The sequence below is a fragment of the Schistocerca piceifrons genome, chromosome 2, assembly GCF_021461385.2.
Source record: "Schistocerca piceifrons isolate TAMUIC-IGC-003096 chromosome 2, iqSchPice1.1, whole genome shotgun sequence".
Classification (NCBI taxonomy): domain Eukaryota; kingdom Metazoa; phylum Arthropoda; class Insecta; order Orthoptera; family Acrididae; genus Schistocerca; species Schistocerca piceifrons.
The window spans coordinates 116358251-116378703 of NC_060139.1; the positions used below are offsets into that span (position 1 = coordinate 116358251).

Here is a 20453-nt window from a genome sequence, read left to right on the forward strand (position 1 = left end):
CACTCTCCCATTTCCTGCACATGTGCCTAGTACAGTGTCTACTCATGGTTGTAAAAACTCTGCTGACAGTTTTTGCTATATTTGTGGTGAATTTGTGATTAAAACACACCAAAGAAACATTACAGCCTTTGTGAAAAAGGTTTATCTATCATACTTTGTATCTAAACTTGGTGATCAAGATAAATCTTGGGCACCACGTAAGGTATGTTATGTGTGTGTTGAAGGTCTGAGAAAATGGTCCAAAAGGAGAAAAAAGCCTTTGGATTTGCTGTTCCTATGGTGTGGAGGGTGCCAAGAAATCATTCTGATGATTGCTACTTTTGCAGTGTTGATATTACTGGTCATAATTCAAAAAACAAGAAGGTAATAAGCTACCCTAACCTTCCGCCCTCCATCCAACCAGTAGGGCATGTTGTAGATTTGCCGGTTCCTGAACCACCAGATGATTTAAATTCTTTTCCAGCAGAAGTATTTTCTGATGTACAATCTGATTTAGATGAACCAGATGATGATGAATTTCATTGTAATACGGAAAGTCTAGATCCCAAATTGTTTACTCAGACCAAGGTTAACAATTTGGTTAAAGATCTGGGCTTAACGAAAGAAAAAGCTGAATTGCTTGGCTCTAGATTAAAAGAAAAGAACTTGTCGGCAGTTGGAACCAGCATATACATGTATAGAAAGAGAGAGCAGCAATTTCCTAAGTTTTTTTCAACAAGAAGGAGGTTTAATATACTGCTCAGACATTCCTGGTCTGATGAATGAATTTGGTATTGAATACAAAAAGGAAGACTGGAGGCTATTCATTGATTCATCCAAAACTAGTATAAGGCTGTTTTATTACACAATGGTGGCTAGTATGCATCTATACATGTTAGACATTCTGTACATATGAAAGCAAGCTGTGAAAACGAAGAAATAGTGCTAAATAAAATAGGCTACTCTGCTCATGGTTGGATGATATGTGGCGATTTAAAAGTAATGTGCATGCTTCTTGGTCAGCAAAGTGGCTTTACCAAATTTCCATGTTTCTTGTGTGAATGGGACAGTAGGGCTTGGGATCAACACTGGTGCAGAAAGCACTGGCCTGTGATGGAGTCTTTAAAACCTGGTTAGAAGAACATTCTCCACAAAAAACATTGTAGATCCAAAACATGTACTCCTACCACCTCTACATATAAAGTTAGGCCTAATGAAACCGTTTGTAAAGGATTTGCCTAAAGATGGTCCCAGTTTTAAGTATCTCTGCCAAAAGTTTCCACACTTTCAGAAGCTAAACTGAAAGAAAGCGTCTTTGTCGGGCCTGACTTTAGAAAATTGATGTTAACTTTGAATCCACAATGACCTTAAATTAGAAAGAAGCCTGGGTGTCATTCAAGCAAGTTGTTACAAAGTTCTTAGGACATGAAAAAACCCATAATATGTTTCCAAGAAAAAAAGAGAAAGAAAACACAAATCAATTCCAGCTGACATGGGAAACCTCTATTAACACATATTATTGTTTTAAATAGCTTACTTTAAATACAAACCATGTTTATGTTGTAACAAACCATTTCATTAATTTCCCCCGTTTACCATATAGCAGAGGATTTTTATACTATATAATAAAAAGCATATTGCTCAAAAACTATGGGTGATACAAAAAAACTAAGGCTAGATTTGGATTCAGCTCATAAAAATCTATAAAGATCAGCTATCAATTTTTTAAAAAAAGTTTTTCATTGGCCTGTGTGGTTTGTCTGTGTTTAGATCTTGCGTTTTAAATAGCATATGACTCCAGTATCTCTACAGCTAGAGTTTCCCTTTTGGTTCTAGCCAGACAGACGCTTGAAGCTATTCTTGTATTGACATAAAAATTTTATTCAGTTGTACAATACAATCCATACTGTTGTTGGACAAATTATGTTTTACGGGTTAGTTCAGCAGCAGAGTTCAGATGTTTTTCCATATCCGATTTAGATGTATGACATTTTTTACCAAGGCAGGGTGTATATGCCCCAGGAAATCCGGGAAAAACCCAGTAATGTTCCATTGTGTTAGTTCTCATTAAATATTTTTAATATTGATTGGTAAGAATTGATAGTCTACCAAACAATTTTGCTTTAGCCCGGTACTGCAGCAATAAAAGATAAACGAGATAATAACACCAATATAAAACTTCAGTTGCAAAGAAAGTGCACCATTTACAACAAAACAAAACACAGTGCACACACAAGTGTCTGCCAACAGCAAAATTCATCAAAAGTATTTAGGATGAAGATCATGAAATACCTCATAACAGATTGCTTCATGTGAGTGTGATATCACAACTGTTTACATTTCTGACAGGTCATATGTAAATGTTGCAAATGGTGATTTGAGAAGCGTTACTTTCAAAGTAAATTGCCTTTTAAGCCGTATGAATTATATTACGTGTGAGAGTATGTGATGAATTTCTTAGATCGCGAAGCATTTGATTCTCATTCAAAACTTAACACTTTGAGGATCAGCCATTTAAAATTGCTTGATAGGTGATGTCTGTTACATGCTTTGGTGTTACCACATTGGCCACCGGCTGCCACTCAGTTATAAGTGACATGCAAACATGGCAAGTCACTGTACAAATGCTATTGATATGTAATGCGGAGCACTGCTGGAAGTAACCGCCACAAGGTATGTCAGAAATGTGAGATGCTTTGTCAACAGCTTCTGTTAAGTGACCAATCACTAAACTGCAGCAGGAGACCCATTTTGTAGCCCCTAATTTAAACTCTTGTCCTAAGCTAACCACAGATTCGTGATGTGTAATGTATCCAAGAAAGCAATGTTTAGCAGTCTGTAGCAGAACTAAAATCACAATCACTTTGTTCGGGGCTATTAAAGCTAACCTCTCCGAACAAATCAAGACAGAAAAAGTTCAGTTTCAGTGCTAAAAGTAAACTGTTAATTTCTCGCTATCATTGTTTACCTAAAACTGTCCTCTCACTGGCTACACGAGCTGCTGCATTACCAACCAATGAGCAGTCCTCTTTGGCACTTGTTTGTGGATTATGAATGGCACAGGCAGATTCCAGACTAAAAAAGAACGATACATAGAAAAATAATAGCAAATAAAATAGTCAACACGAAGATGGTGATAATGATGTGACAAAGAATTCGAAATGAAAAAATTACTTTTAAACCAATTAATAGAATAAGAATGATTATCTAACTCTTTTGATGAGATTCCAATCTACGACCTTCAACATGGCAAGTAACTACACTAACTGTTGTGCTAAAGTAAAACACTGAGTCAGGTTGTTATATTTTTCACTGTAATCACCCAGTTGCATTTATGGATCGCAGCCTTCAAAAACTTGGTGACATGCCATGTTGTATGAAACTTATCTAATCTAAGCCGATTTCTTTAATTATGATAACTGCACATGTGGCACTGAATCATGTCTTCTACGGAAATATCCAGCAGTGTTTAGTTAGTGGTATGTATGAAACATATGTTTCATTAGCATCGTTATTTGTGTGTGGTGTTTGTCGTGTGGTGACGAAATACAAAATAAAAGTGCCAGACCCATGATTCAGAATCCAAACACATCCAGAAAGAATGTGGGACAAGGAATTAGAATTGAACTGACCGATTGTTGTGACAGTTTGGCAATGCTGGCAGAAACCAGCTAAAACACGTGAAGTGTCAACTATTGAGTAATTTTATTCAGACTATAGAAAAATTTTGGGCCCAGAGGGACATTCTTTTATGCCATTATTTAAAATTTTACTGGAAGATTTGTGTTTGATATATATTAAAGGGTAACACACACTAAAAAAGACCAAGCTGCAGGATAGTTTTTCATTTTTATTTTAGTTCTTTCATAGATTACAAATTATGCAATAACAATAGCAAAAAGTATAATCACCCCTCACAAAAGAAAGAGAGAAAAATTGTGGGGTGAGTTCTCGAGCAGTTTCACACGTAAATAGCTTTTCTATGGAGAAGTTGAAGTGCTCGAGGAATAAGTATTTGGCCAGGTAACCGACAAAACATTTGGTTCACGGAGCTGCAATTTAAGCTGTGCTCTTAGGATTCTGCCTAACCACACCCTCAAATATTATACGTGAAAGGTTAGCTGATCATACTGCATTATAGTAATTCAAACAGTTAACTTTTCTTAATTGTGTGTTCGCACTACTTAACAGGGATGTTGCTGTTGGCTGATCGCACAGTTTTACTAGGGTCCTTGCAGTGGATGCTGGGAGCGGAAGCTTGCTATCAGCTTGTAGCATATTGGCTGCTGAGACAAGCCCAGCCTCCTTTTCCCAAAGCAGCAAGCTTACAGCAAATAATAGAAATAAACATGTAATGCTGGTGTGTCCAGCTTACCTGAACCACATTGGAAAAAGACGAATATTTTTGGACTGCACATAATATACTTAACATTAATAATTTCTGCTGAACTTACATGTGCTGGGAGTTTCACTTTGAAAGTATTTAGTTTATCTTATCTGTACATAAATGGAATTCCCCCACTCCCCAAAATTTGTGTGATAGTTGCTCACTTCTTGGGCCGCATGTGGCCTGTGGGTTGGACACCCCGGATGTAATGGATTAATGTGTCATGAAACTGACATTGAAATTTATGGCAAGTCACTAGAAAAACCAGGTACAGCCTCTTCACTCATTTTTGTAAATAATATTAACAATTACTGCACACAACAGCGCACACAGATCAGAGCAGACTTCAATCGATCACAGAGAGGACTGAGTAAAAGTGTGTGACCTAGTACATCACATTTTCTGTGCTCTGAATATCTGCTGTCATTGGCTGGCGAGTTCAAGTGACATGAGCTATGACTGGCTGACAAGAACACATCACAATCTCGATTTCAGTGCTTCTGAAGCTATCATGCTCAGTTTGGTGGAATTTGCATTTATATTTTCATAATATGAAAATATGCAGTTGCCTAAAATGCCAGGAAGGAGTTCTATGCTGATGTATAAAACTGTTACCATTCAAATGATTGGTAAGTTTTATACCTCTGAGGGAAATTTTGTTGCAGCTTAACATGGAAAAAATGTATTTTCACCCAGTGTATAGTGTATTTTCTCCCCATGTCTGTGTATACACCCTGTTAGATGTTTATACCCTGTTAGAGGTTTCTTAACCTGAAAATGAGATCAGACCATTCACTTCACCTACAGCCATCACGATGACGACAAACAAAAAACACACACACACAAACCGAAGTTTGTAAATGTAACTCTACATAAATTGCTAATTATATTCCACTATATTTGTTTCGTGGATCATTAGTTAACCAAACACCATGTTTGATTTCCCATAGACTTTCATACATAGACAATAGTTTTGTCATTTGTATCATCATATCAATCTTTTTGGCACTTTTTTCAGTGTAACATATTCACTACCTCTTTCATTGTTTCATGATTAAAATTATGTTTTGTAGTTTTCAGTTTACTGAAGTAGCCTTGATCCATCATTAACATTTGAGTTCAGGTTGCATTCAGAAACCGTACTAAGTTCATGATTCAGTTACTTAGCCAATCTATTATACACAAGAGTACAATCAGCTTTTGTGGTCTTTTAATGACTTACGTAAAATGAATTGTATAAAAAATTAAAACTATGTGAAGTAAAGTATTTTCATGTACTTCGTTCCCATAAAGTATAGCAAACAATTCTCTGCAGTAGTGTACAATACTTTATAATAAAAAGTACAGGCTGCAACCCTGTATAGAAGGTACTTCAGGCAGGAGTGAATCATATCTAAAATGACGTGTATAAGATGATAAATGCTTGACAAGAAATATCACATGTTAAGTAGTGCCAGGACGAAAATTTTTAGTAGTGTGTGAATAAGAGTAAGTTTGAGTAAGTAGAATACACTTCAGTTCAGTCTCTGTAACAATAATTCTGGACTTCAACACTCTAAGCCATGCATCTTACTTGTATTTACATTTCCCATGTGGTGTAGATATATAATTTGCAATGTGTTCATGTGACTAATAATTTTTCTTCTCTGTTTTAATGTTGCTTGTGCAGAATTAGCCAGTGGGCACTTGGATACAGTTCTGCCAGATTTGGAAGCCGGGCCAAGTTCATCTCTTTCTGTGGATGACCTGGATGCTAGTCTTGGCGTCAATGAACTTTCAAGACCATCGTCACATGCATCATTATCTGATCCATTGTCTCCTTCTATACAAGATTTTTCTGATGAGGAGTCTGACATTTCGAGTGACCTTGAAGTAAATTAGTTGCCTTGACACTCACTGTGAGACTGTGAAAATGTGTATGTTCTTGCTGGAGTGTTGCATCGTATCAGTTTTACAAGTGTATATTTATTTCTTCTTCTTCCTTCTCCTCCCCCCTCCTACTGCCCCCCCCCCCCCCCCTCCTCCTCCTCCTCCTCCTCCTCATCATTCTTATTCATTGAATCTCTTGTCTGAAAGTATTGCAGTCTTTGACATTGTTTTCTGAACTGCCTGGTGCTTAATTCTATTTATATGTGTATTTATAGGGCTGCAAAAGGCTGGTACTGTTGTCTTTTCCTTATTTCTCAGTTTGTTACTACTTGAGCACCCTACCAGCAAGTCATATTCACCGTCCAGCCAGATAAATATTAGTACATTTTTCACTGTAATAATTGACAGGAGAATTGCAGTTGTAAGAAGCCTTTGGACAGTGTGTTATTTGACAGGGACCATAGTAATTGGATCTTTAAGCTTGAATTTATGGAATAAAATTTTATGATCATTGTACATTGAAAGAGCTTCAGTAACATTGTAAGAAAGTCTGTGTAATTTTAAATTGGATTTACACAGGTTTTTTTTGTTCAATATTTCAAAAGAAGAGCATTGCAAGAAATGGGCTTGTAATTGGCAACAACCATATATTTCACTGGCACTTTACAGATGATTTGTTGTTACAATAGTCAGTCATGGTATGAAAGTTTAATGCCACAGTTAGATCCACACTACAGTATTTTCTTCTGCTATGTAGTTGCTTTTACTAGTTGTTACAAAACACAAAGCGTTCTCTTATTCCAATTTTAGTGTGTCTCACGACAGTGGAATGAGGATGTGACTGTTGATATAAAGAAAAATTGCAACTAATAAAATATATTTTTAAAATTAATAACTGAGCTGCAATTAACATGGTAAAGTTTCTTTCTGCCAGTTATTACTGTAAGTTGATTGTGGCCTGTGGAGAGCCATCAAAAAGTTTTTCACTACATAGAGCACATTTTATCAGGTACAAATGGAGGGTGAAAAATCACAGTGCTTTCTTTACTCTAATTTTTTGTTTTTATATGAAATATGAACTTACATTAGTGTGTTGCAATGGTTGTACGTAGCTATGCAATAAACACTGTAAATAGAAAGTCTGTGATTGTTTACCTTAAATGGTAGTCTTTGAGAGCTTCTTGAGTGTGATTAATATTGTATAAAAATGTAAACAATTGTTAATAGTGATGTTCCTTGTTATGAGGAATTCTGGCAGGACTAGATTTCTGCTATAACTTTTAAATGCCTCTTTGCTTTCATTCCAAAATGAGATGAGGCTAATCAGATGTAACTCAGGATACCATGTGCCCAATGATTTCAGTGAAATTATTTTTACGAAGCACCCTTGTATGTGGGGATATCCAAGACTGTTGGATACTGTTTTGAATGTAGTGTAGACTTGTTTTATAGTAAAATGTAATTAGGTTGCATGCATACATTTGTGCATTTGTACATCATTGTCGTCATCATCATCATAATTTTACATGTTAAAACAATAAAACTGCAATGATTGCTGCTGCATCTTTTGTTGGTGATTACATAATAAATATTATTTAATGCTGTTACAATTAACCTCAAGGTGCCTGCACTAGATTTCATATAAAAGTCCAGTCCTTTTTTACAACCTGGGTATAACATACAGTAAGTACTGAAGTTGTAAACAATGAACCCTAAATGTAGATATGAGATTATTAAGAGTGGGCATCACTGGCTTTATTGTGCAATCATACTCTGAGAAAGACTACAACAGAACATTGTCTTAATATCAAGAGCTCTGTGGCTTTACTCTTTCCCTCATTAATGTGATCTATAATAGAGTTGGCAAAAGATTTCCGACAGTTGAAATGGTCTTGGTGTGGCTGCTTTGCATGTCTACCTCAGTCAATTACATACCACGATTTTGAATGCGTGTCTAGGCAACGACTCGTCGCAGCTATATAAATAAATATTGTATGTGTGTGCGTGTGCGCAGCTGTTGGGCAGTTGAAAATTGTCAACAGTGAAGCCATCTGTTAGGGATATTCTTTTGCCAACTCTGCTATAGGATTCTGATTATATTCTTCACACATTTTCTGATTGAACACTTCAGTGACACATTAAAAACCAATAAAGTGTATGTAATCATTGAAACAGTTTATAAACTTTTGTTTGCCCTGGCTTAGGTAAGTGGCCTGATTAGTGAAATGCTGCTTATGATTTGTTGGAAAGTAATTAACAGCTGATTTGTTTAAAAGGCACATTTTTCAGTCACAATCAGTTTTCTAAAAGTGTTAGTGTGTGATTTTTGTAAGGTTTGCAACAGTGTGTTTTCACAACACAAATTCCAATATAAGAATAAAAAATTACAGTCTCAGTGTTACATAGTAACTGTTGGTAGAGTGTGTGTGATATATATACACACACACACACACACACACACACACACACACACTGATGCTGTAACTTACCAAACGAAAGTGTTGGTATGTTGATAGAGACAAAACACACACACACACACACACACACACACACACACACACACACTCATATCCATCCACACATATACAGACACAGGCAGACATGTGTAAATGCAAAGAGGTCCATTTTCCCCCCTAAGGTAAGTCTTTCCACTACCAGGATTGGAATGACTCCTTACCCTCTCCCTTAAAACCCACATCCTTTCGTCTTTCCCTCTCCTTCCCTCTTTCCTGATGAAGCAACCATGGGTTGCGAAAGCTTAAATTTTGTTTGTGTTTGTTAGTGTCGGTATCAACATACCAATGCTTTCGTTTGGTAAGTTACATTATCTTTGTTATTAGATATATTTTTCCCACGTGGAATGTTTCCCTATATATATATATAAAACACAAAGATGAGGTGACTTACCGAACAAAAGCGCTGGCAGGTCGATAGACACACAAACAAACACAAACATACACACAAAATTCAAGCTTTCGCAACAAACTGTTGCCTCATCAGGAAAGAGGGAAGGAGAGGGGAAGACGAGAGGAAGTGGGTTTTAAGGGAGAGGGTAAGGAGTCATTCCAATCCCGGGAGCGGAAAGACTTACCTTAGGGGGAAAAAAGGACGGGTATACACTTGCGCGCGCACACACACACACACACATCCATCCACACATATCTGGATATATGTGTGTGTGTGTGTGTGTGTGTGTGTGTGTGTGTGTGTGCGCGCAAGTGTATACACGTCCTTTTTTCCCCCTAAGGTAAGTCTTTCCGCTCCCGGAATTGGAATGACAAATGTGAGACCTGTTTTGGCAGCTATGAAGTCAAACTACCATTCAAAGTTGAATGTAAGCAAAGAGCTTCAAGTGACTGTTTCTACTGCTGCACCACGTCCTGAGAAACTTTTCTCAAAACGAAGTTCATCCATCACACTGAACTTTGCTGTTTAAATATTTAATGATCTTGTAACCCTTGTTTGCTGAACTGTAAATATTGCCCATTTCACAGTTTTTGGATAAATGAAGATGTTATAAAGATAAATTTGTTCCATATTTTAGTTGTAATAATTCATTTAGTTTTGGGTGCTATTGTGTAAAATCCTTCTAAATTGAATTTGGTAAAACGGAGAATATTAAATTATTTTTATTAGTAAAACAGGCCTTAGAGGAAAAACGTTTGAGAACCACTGCAATATACTATTGTACAGTTCTACTTGCAACATTTAAAAAAGCTACAGAAAAATGTTATTTTGTAACTTGATGATTAATGCAGACATCTTACGGATAAAATATATTCTGAACCTGTGATAGTAGAAACAGGATACTGGATGGAATCACATTTGAAAAAGAGTTGAAATATTTGAATACAAATGAGAATAAATTATTTTTTCCAGATTAATCTCAAACAAAACAGCAGAATGCAGACTTTTCTTGGGCAGAGAGGCGATTTTATTGGAGGGAGTGATATATGGTGGCTTGCAATGGAGTTATTGGCTTATGATGATAGTCTGACCATTAAGATTTAGGTTTTCTGTAGCTCATCTTAAGTAAAACCAGAAATAAAACCAATAAAAAGATTGTAGTCAATACTTTGCTGAGTAATTTTTAACTAAATACCTCACATCAGTTAATTCTGACTAGGAAAAACAATTGATTAGATCAGTGGTCGTGAAACTTTCTTGCTCAAGGACCAGTACTGACATTGTGGGGCAGCACCTTGGCCTCACATGTACCATTCTTATTATTAATTGTAACCTACATAAATTAGTATATTATGAGCCCCCAATAGACTAGTTATAGTAAGGGCATGATAAGTTGTCCCCCAAGTGGCTACTGATCGTTGAAAGTCTGCAGTATTTTGTGTTAATTGTTCTCTGTTTCAGATCGCTGCCACACTTGGCAGCCTCAAAGTTGTGACACTGGAATTGCCTGATGAAGTGGTGGCATATTGCCTGTGTGAACAGATGATTAATTAATTAATAACAACAATTTTACATATTTAAATGCATTATACCATATGAGAGATGGACCATAAATGTTTACTAAATGTTTTTAATATAAATTTCCTTGTATTCATTAAGTTACATTACAACCACCATAATTTAATGTCAAATACTGTCTTAATTTAATGATGTATTCCTTGCTACAAATATGTAGTGAATTTGAAGATGACAGTATCTATGATGCGCATTCACTAATCCATGTTACTTCCTTTTGAAATTAATACCATAGCAGCTGATCAGAATAAGGCACGCACGCTGTGAGTTATCAGAACTGGAAGACAAACAACAATTCTCCTTCTCACATCTTCTAGCCTTGCAGTTGCTTTGCTACTTACCCCTCCGCCTGAAGTAAGCAGTCAACTGTATCTAGATCAGTCGAATTCACCAAAATCAATTAAAATTAACCACATCCTAACATACATTTGCCCTGCATGTTGTCCTTATTTTTGTAAAGGCAGGAAAACTACCTCTTAAGAAACTGTTAATGTTAGTTGAAATTTTTTGATTTGTCTATTTCTTGCTAGATGCATATTAGTATAAAATGCAGGTGAGAGCTGCAGACCACTGGACTAGCTCAGTACTACTTTTACTGAAAGTCCACTTGCTATCTCTGAGAAACTTGTCAATCTTGTTTGCATAGATTAATTTGAACATGTCATTAACACTTTTCAATGCCAGTAGTAGGTAGAGGTGGTAAGCAGTTTTGTGCAGATCTCATGCAAGTCTGAATGAATTTTTACGATATTGTTGAGTACATTACTGTTTGAACGGACAGTACCTGCAAATACAATGATTTGACCTTTTTTACCAGAGGAAGTGGGAGGCTTCAAGGGTGCAATTTGTTGTCAGTCTCTCATAATTTAACTTTATGGATATGTTTGTCAAATTTTATCAACAAATAATATAATTTTGAGGATAACATCAAGTTTTATTCAAGATACCTGAACTGTTAATTTTAGGGAGTGTTGTAGGAGTGAGAGATGTAGTGCCAAATGTTGAGATGCTTTGAACTTGTAGAGGGATGAATGAATGGAGTAGACAAAACAAGTATATGAGACGAGTGTGGATGGGACATTTGGAAGAGGTTGACCTCAGCGAATCTACTTCAGTCAGATTGATGTGGTTTTTGCAAAACCCACTTCATAGTGATTAAGTTAATAACAGTGTAACTATCTATATTTTAAGTTTAAAGTATTTGACTCTCAAAAGAATTCTCATTGTTGATACGCGGCTTTTTCAGCCAATGAATTTGCTGACCACTGCCGTACGTGATTTCCTTTGTCCACAGTATTAAAAGATACTCTGACTGACATGTGGATAATGAGATGTCATTCAATTGTATAGACATATTTGTGGTTTGATAAACAACTTCCCAGCACAAAATGGTGTTATCAAAGATTGGAAGGTATTGTGTGTCATCCAGTCTTAATTTAATAGAACTGTGCATTTGACTGTAACATGATTAAGAAAATGTGTCTGGTGATTACATTGTGTTAAAGAATGAATTTTTCTGTAGCATTTGAACAAGATAGCCACTTAATTGCTTTCTGTTAGTGGAAATCCATTTGTAACAGGTAACTCATTTTAAAAGGGGGAAGGGGAGATATTTAAATTGAAAATCATACACCTCATCAGATTACCAAATACATTTTGATCAGTATTTCCTAATATTATCCTGTTTGTATTTGACACAGAAAGGTGATAATACTACATGAAAGACTAGTCTTGCGAGCATTACATTTTGCTGGTGTTTTTATCATGGAATTACGTTTGTTGCAAACTGATTTCTACCTAGGTATGTTCATGAGACCAATATAGTTGCATGTTGAGACAGTGGGAAGGAACTGCTTGTGGTATCAAATTTGCTATGTGCCACTAAACTCCATCCAGTAAAGGGTGTTCTGAACTATCAAATGGCACTGTAGCAGATGTCACATTCATTTACTTGGTGTGACAATGAGAAACTGCAGTTCACATACAAATTACAAAACTTCATATCTGTTTAGTTGGTTGATTCGGATGAGGAGACTAAATAGCAAGGTCATCAGCCCCATCAGATTAGGGAAGGAAGTCGGCCGTGTTAAGGAACCATCCTGGCATTTACCTGAAGCGATTTGAGGAAATAACAGAAAACCAATCAGGATGGCCAGACGCAGGTTTGAAGCGTTGCCCTCCTGGATGCGAATCCAATGTGCTAACCACTGCAGCATTTCTCTCAGTTTCATGCCTGAGGTGCAATATTGTAACATGTTAGCTTTTCACCATGAGTTACTTGAAAAAAAAATGTGGACAGAAAGAATGTGTTTTAGGATTAATGCACAAACTCTGTGAAGGTATGTCATGAAATAACAGAAGTTTAATTAAAAGTGTGGATAATATGAACTGATTCTTCAAGTATCCACCAAAAGTGTGTTAGTAAGAAGAAAACATCTGGAATTCAATATGAAAGTGACTATATTATGATATACAGTGGAGTAAAGCAGGCACAAAGAGCAAGTAAGGGTGTTGCCATCTACATTCAAAGAAAGTGGGAAGATAAACTATGAAGATGTAAGTGAATGAATTGTACTAGTAGGAATACAAGGTTCAAGAGGAATCTTATGAAAAATTGCGACTTACACCCAAGAAGAAGGAAACATTGATGATTCCAAGGCCTTTTACATTCAATTAGAGGTGGTGGAGATATACAAATTCCAAAAATTATACTTACATTTGGAGAAAACATATGTAATGAAAACAGATAACTACCCAGAGATGCTGATACCTGTAATCATTTAAAACTTGCCAATAGTTTCTTTAGGAGGAACAACATACACAAATTTACCTGGTCAGCATCAGGATGTAGGTCTATTGCAGATTATATAATAATAAATGAGGGATTTCCTGGACAGGTTAGAGATAATCTGAGTTGATCGAGCAGTTGATATTGGTTCAGATCACTTCTTATTGGTGTCAGTTACTGACATCCATGCAAAATGAAGAAAACTGTAGAGACCAATTAAGGATCAAAACGGAGAACAGGTTCTTAAAGCTTACTCTTTAGAAGATGGCAGCATAAGAGATCTCTACCAAAAGTGGACAACAAAAACGTTAGCAAATTTAGAAATGGTAAAAGACTTGGAAGAACTTAAACATAACTAATGAGGGTGTGGTGAAGAAAAGGAAATAAGGAGACATACAGAAGAAAGGTTTGGATGCCTGAAATGGATACAGCAATTAAAGAAAACAATAAGCTTTCACGACTTACATAGATAATCTCACTAATGAAAAGTACAATGAATATAAAGAGAAGAAAAATATAATGTGTAAATCTTAAAGCACACACAGAATCGTGGGAACGCTCTTTTAGCAATATAAAGCACGATTTTCATGGCAGACAAACTGTTACTTGTGGTGAAATCGCTCAATAGACAAGAAAATGATCATATACATGTTAATACTGTAATATAGGTGAGAATGAATGGGTAGCTCATTATAAAAAATTGTGGTATGATGATACTTTAATTCAGAGATTACCTGGACTACACAAAAGGCCTGGATGATATTGATATGAGAGAACTAACAGAAGCTTCAAAAGCTACCAAAAATAGGAAGTCCATCAGTTTGGATGGTATTAATGTGGAAATATGGAGGGTTATTCCTACATTGAAGACTTCTTCACATACTGAATCAATGTGGCAGAAATGAGGAGGGACCAATACACTGGCTGAGAGCCACAGTAGGGCCTAATGCCGATCTTTAAACAGGACAATAAAAATAAAAGTAGTAACTATCAAGGTATAAGCCACCTGGATTTAGACTATTAATTACATGCCAAAATCCTGAATGCAAGACTTGAAAATATCACGGAAAAGTAAATATCTGAAGAACAATCAGGTTTTAGAAAAGGACGATAAACTGTTGACAATGTTTTTACACCGCAACAAGTTACGGAAAAGAGAGAAGAGTTCAGCAGTAAAATCCATCTGCATTTGTGGATTTTAAGAAAGCAATCAATAACAGGAATACAGAAAACCTATGGACTATCATGGTTGAACACACACAGAGAGAATTTCCTCTTCCTGTTTCCTGTCTACTTCTTTCATGTTTTCTTCTTCTTCTTCTTCTTCTTCCTTTTTTTTTTTTTTTTTTTTTTTTTTTTTTTTTTTTTTTTTTTTTTTTTTTTTTTGCATTCGCTGAAAGTTCCACTATGTGATTTTTTTCTTGTACTTGTCATGTCTTCTGTGAAGGTGTTCAGTTATGTGAAGTCTTAAATCATTTCCATTACTCAGTTGTTTTTCACTGTATGAGTTGTCACTGTGTTAAAATGTTTCTTGGTCAATCTATTTTCATTCATCCTATGTATGTGTTCATAGAACTTTGCTCTTCTCCTCCTAATGCTACTTGTAATCGTCTCTGTCCGTTCATACAGTTCTTTTGTCAGTATCTTTATACAGATCTTTCTCACAAGGGAACCTCCCCATCGCACCATCCTCAGATTTAGTTATAAGTTGGCACAATGGATAGGCCTTGAAAAACTGAACACAGATCAATCGAGAAAACAGGAAGAAGTTGTGTGGAACTATGAAAAAAATAAGCAAAATATACAAACTGAGTAATCCATGTGCAAGATAGGCAACATTAAGGACAGAGTAAGCCAAGAAATGCCATGGTCCCGTGGTTAGCATGAGCAGCTGCGGAACGAGAGGTCCTTGGTTCAAGTCTCCCCTCAAGTGAAACATTTTTCTTCATTTTCGCTAAGTTATGATCTGTCCATTCCTTCATTGACGTCTCTGTTCACTGTAATAAGTTTAGTGTCTGTGTTTTGCGACGGCACCGCAGAACTGTGCGATTAGTAGACGAAAGGACGTGCCTTTCCAATGGGAACTGAAAACATTTGATCGCAAGGTCATAGGTCAACCGATTCCTCCACAGGAAAACACGTCTGATTTATTCTATACGACACTGGTGACGGCATGTGCGTCACATGACAGGAATATGTTGTCGACCCACGTAACTTGTATATTTGGCGAATGGGTAAATAGATTCTTCTACCTTGCCTGATTTAGGTTTTCTTGTGGATGTGATAATCACTCCCAAAAAAGTGATGAAAGCATAAGAGTTTGTCACATAAACTGCAACAAATGAATGCAACATTTTCACAGTCGCACAGTTTTCCCTGCGCTGTGTCAAAACATATGTTTGTAACGTTTTTTCCGTGTGTAGACTGTCAAATCCTGCATATGTCCAAGCAAATGTGAACATGTCATGGAATTTTTGAGAGCGAAGTTCATTATGTGTGAGTGCCCGAACTTTGATAATTGTCTGAAAATAAAGAATTAAACTTTTCACTCTAGGGAAGACTTGAACCAAGGACCTCTCATTCCGCAGCTGCTCACGCTGACCCCGGAACCACGGCGCTCCTGAGCTCGCGCCATCCTTGATGTTGCCTATCTTGTGCATGGACTACTCAGTTCGTATATTTTGTTTATTTTTTCCATAGTTCCACACAACTTCTTCTTGTTTTCTCGATTGACCTGTATTCAGTTTTTCAAGGCCTATCCACTGCGCCAACTTATAACTAAATCTGAGGGGGGTGCGATGGAGAGGTTCCCTTGTCAGTAGTTTCCTCTTTTGCTTCCCTATTTCCTTAATTTCACTCTTCCCTAAGGAAGAATGCTTCAAAGGCAACAAGGCCTGTGGTAAGACTACTGTACTATAGTGTCTTAATTTGGTATTGATGGAAACAATTCTTTTGTTGTAATGGTTCCTTGTAAGTTTCTATGCTTTATGTAGTTCCGTGATCCGTTCTTCACTAGACGTCAAGTTCAGTCTTGTCTCTCCCTCAGGTGTTTGAAACTTTTAACACGTGTTATATTTCTATACTTTCTTTGTTACCAATGGGTATCTGTGGATTTTGTGTCCAAGTACAATTGCAAAGCCAGATAAAAAAATTCTTAGTGTATTAAACTGACCCGGCCTTTAAACTTCCCGAAAATTGTCATCTGAACATTCTTCTGCTACATCTTTGTCGTCATTGTTGTTTCATATATATAAGATGGTCTTAACTGCAATCGAGAGCCTTACTTATGCCGCACTCCTTGAAAGATTTAACAATAATGTCTTCTCTCACCCTAGAATATAACTGTTTTATCCACTGACATACTTGTTTGATTGTAGGTCACTTTGAAGCCCCCTTTGGTATGAATTCAAGTTTGGTTTCATCCATTTGTCCCATCCCTCTCTCATACACACTTTAAATGGCTTATTTATCTTGACATGAAGAGGTTGCAATTGTAAAGTAAGTCTTCCTGGAATAACAGTAAGCTCTGTATTTCTCCTTCTCAATTTCTCTTTCACGGAATGTTCCAATGACTACTAAACTGATCTAGCAAAGAAGAGAACTCTTCTTCAATAAATTACCTTTCTTTGTCTTCCACACTTTGTTAATGCATAATTTCATACCAGCATCGTCCATTCAGCTTGTGTCATGTATGTGAACACCACCACTTGACAGTATTTCAGAACCTTTTGGCATTGTTATGCGCTTGAAAATAATCATTGGATTAAGTTTAGTACCGGCAACACAGCATGAAAGTGCAGTGTGTTTTCTCATGTATACTTGTTTTTATAGTTACAGTTTTAGCACCTTTCATAGCAACAGTTCTGTTACTTGGCACATCAAATGTCAGAGGAGTTTCGTTCATATTTGCTATTTGGCTTAGTTCCACACTGGTGTTCACTCCATGTTGAATAATAAAGCAATGGAAAGATAATATTTTCTCTTCATATTCTTGTGGCATTTTCTGAGATATTTTGGTTTTGTTTCGCTTGCTACGTCCATGACGCTTCATAAACTTGTAGCACCAACCAACTATATCCTTAACGTCTGTGTTCCACTATAGTGTTAGCTTACGAGTGTGCATTTGAATAATTTTTGTAATAATTCCAATGTCATTTTGAGTGTCCTTGGATCCATTTCAATATGCCATCATCTTGTTTTGGCAATTTTTCATTCAGTCCACTGTTTGCACATACAGTCTTCCTCACTTTTTCAGTTCTTTTTACTGCTCCACCAATCGCGATTGGTTTTTTTTCTGTTGGTGGAGAGCCGAAATGTTGCTCAGCTGCTCTATTGCCACATTCTTCTGCATATGCAATTACTTTCAGTTTATAGCCCGCATCATATGAATACCTTTTATTTTTTTTCCATTACGAAACTAGCTACTAACAAAAATATTGTTCTGCTATAACACAAATCACTTTCAATTAAAGTTCACTGGCACCATAGACTGCAATGACACATCATAATAAGCTAGAGAGGTTGGGTTTGTGACAGCGGGGTGGGAGGGAGACATTGTTAGCAACCTTGTGATTCACCGCGGCTCATGTTTAGCGTATCAGGGCACTGCTGCTGCCAGTTTTATTCAATGTTGCCAAATAGAAAGAGGTTTCGCGTGGCTTCGAATATGTAGTCATTTTTAAGGCTGGCAGGAATTTTAAATCAGACACTGTACATTTTTATATTTATTTTGACTACAAGGCCCGCATGAAGTTTGGAGGCAGTTTTTTGAAGAAAAAAGTGTATCTTATAGTTCGTAAAATACGGTATATCATCAGCAAAGGTCATACAATCTGTGTTGACAGTTCTAGCCTCGTGTCTCCCCATGTTTACCGCCACTGACTCCTTTGTCCCATGTACTGATTATTTTCTCCAAAACTGAGTTAAATAACATGTCTGACAGGCCATCTCACTGACTCACTCGTCTTGATTTTGAATGGTTCCGAGATCTCTCCCATAAACTTCACTTTGGAGGCTGCATTTGTTAATGTTTCCTGGTTTTGTTGTCAACCGCCATATCTTCCAGTGTATTTAAGAGACTTTCTTGTTGTTAGTATTGTTCTCATGCACCAGATCTGTTCACTGCGTGCTCTTCTCTTTCTGAACCCTCCTTGGTATTTTCCTGTCTGTTGATCTATTTTAGGCTCTAGCCAATTAAACAGGGTGTTTGATGGAATTTTGTATGTCACAGGCAGTAGTGAAATTCCTCTGTAGTTATTGGGGTCTGTTTTGTCTCCTTTCTTGTGCAGAGGGTGTATTAGCACAGACATCCATTCTTCTTGTACATTTTCTGTTTCCCAGATGTTTTTGATGATACTGTGTATTTTGGATGTAATGTGTTCATGGTCCAGATGTCCGCAATCAGTCCATCTTCTCCAGGTGCTCTGTTATTTTTCAATGATTTTGTTCTTTTCGCGATCTCCTCGTGTGTTGGTGGCTGGGTTTTGGCTTCTCGAACTATAAGATCTTCATCGGTTTATCACCGTTTAGTTGTGGATCAAAGTATTGCGCTAATATTTCAGTTCTTTTTCAGTTTTGTCTCCAGTGTTCCACCTTGTCTTTTGGAGCATAGGCTCGGTAGTTGGTATCCTGCCACATTTTCTGTGAATGTTCTGCAAAAATTTTCTGTGTTGTTTTTGTTGAAGTTCTGTTGTATCTCTTTGCATCTGTTGTTTTCATAACCTCTTTTACCTCTCTGGATTATTTTTGAAGTTGTCCTCTGTATCCTGTTGAATTCTTCCTACTTTCTGATATTCTATGACTGTCAGTTTTTTTCCAGAATTGTTTTCTATGTTCTGTAGCTGTCTTGTTCCGCCATCTGTGTTTCCTTTTTCTTGGTAGTTGCCCAAATTTTACCAGTACCTTAATTTTTCTGTTACTTCTTTGTTGTTTAATTTTAGGTACCTTGGTATTGTTCTGAAAGTTCTCGATTCATCTGTTGGGTATACATTTCGCTTTAATTTGGAGTAGGTGATTATAGGATTCAAAAAATGCTTTCCTTGTTCTTACATTCATAATTTCTCTGGTGTTTTTTTGTGGATATCACAATGTGGTCTAACTGAAATTCTGCTAGGGCATTGTTGGGTGAGTTCCAAGTTCATAGTTATGGAATTGCATAGACATGAGTTTGAGATCGGAATTCGTGCAGAAATTTATCGGGATCTCTCAATTCTTGTTTGTTTGCTTGTGGGCCATGTGTTTTCCTGTTGTCTTTGAATACTCATTCACTTCCTAAGTGGGCGCTAAAATCTCCTAGTAGAACTTTCACTTGCTCTGTGGATTTTTCTTGTAGTTGTTTGTGTAGGTATGTGCATTGATTAGTGTATAGGCTTTGTTTCCAGATTGTTCTGATATTGATGTGACATCTGTTACAGAGTTCAGTATCAATTTGTGTACTTCAAATCCATGAATATGAGATTTCTTCTTGGAATGGTTAAAGCTAGTTTCCCTTTGTATATTCTGCATTTTTCTGAGTCACGGTGGTTTTCATCTGAGAATTGTTTTTCCTGGATTGTCAGAATTTTTATAACAAATTTCTCCACGGTGTTAGTCACTTGTTTCAATTTCTCTGATTTGTGTAGTGTTCATGTTGAATGTTCCTATGTAAAATATTCTCTTACTTCTGACAGTTTTTTAAGAAGCTCCGGTTCTTCTCTTCCTGGCATGCCTGATCCCTTGGAATCTGATAATAAAATCTATTATTCAGTCTTACTGACTTGGGCCCAGGTTAATGGAATTCTTCCCCATTGTTCTGTCATGATTACTAGTTAATGTTGAGGTTTTGGTGGCAAAATCCCAAAAGATTTCACATAATTTCGAATGGAGTTTTGAGTTCCAAAAGATTCAGTTGCAACTGAGCTCACATTGAGCCAACAGATGCTGACCGAGTACTGGTGGCTGCCACACAGA

The 20453-nt window shown here is 36.7% G+C and overlaps 1 protein-coding gene across 1 annotated transcript in view; it reads left to right on the plus strand.

Annotated features, from left to right (window-relative positions):
- The window catches only part of LOC124776445 (transcription factor Dp-1), a 227824-nt gene extending 220026 nt beyond the window's left edge, over positions 1–7798 (plus strand). Inside the window, exon 11 of the mRNA XM_047251447.1 lies at positions 6036–7798. Within this exon, the coding sequence (XP_047107403.1) occupies positions 6036–6247 (212 nt within the window). The 3' untranslated portion in view covers positions 6248–7798. The remainder of the gene's footprint in view (positions 1–6035) is intronic.
- The last annotated feature ends 12655 nt before the right edge of the window (positions 7799–20453 follow it).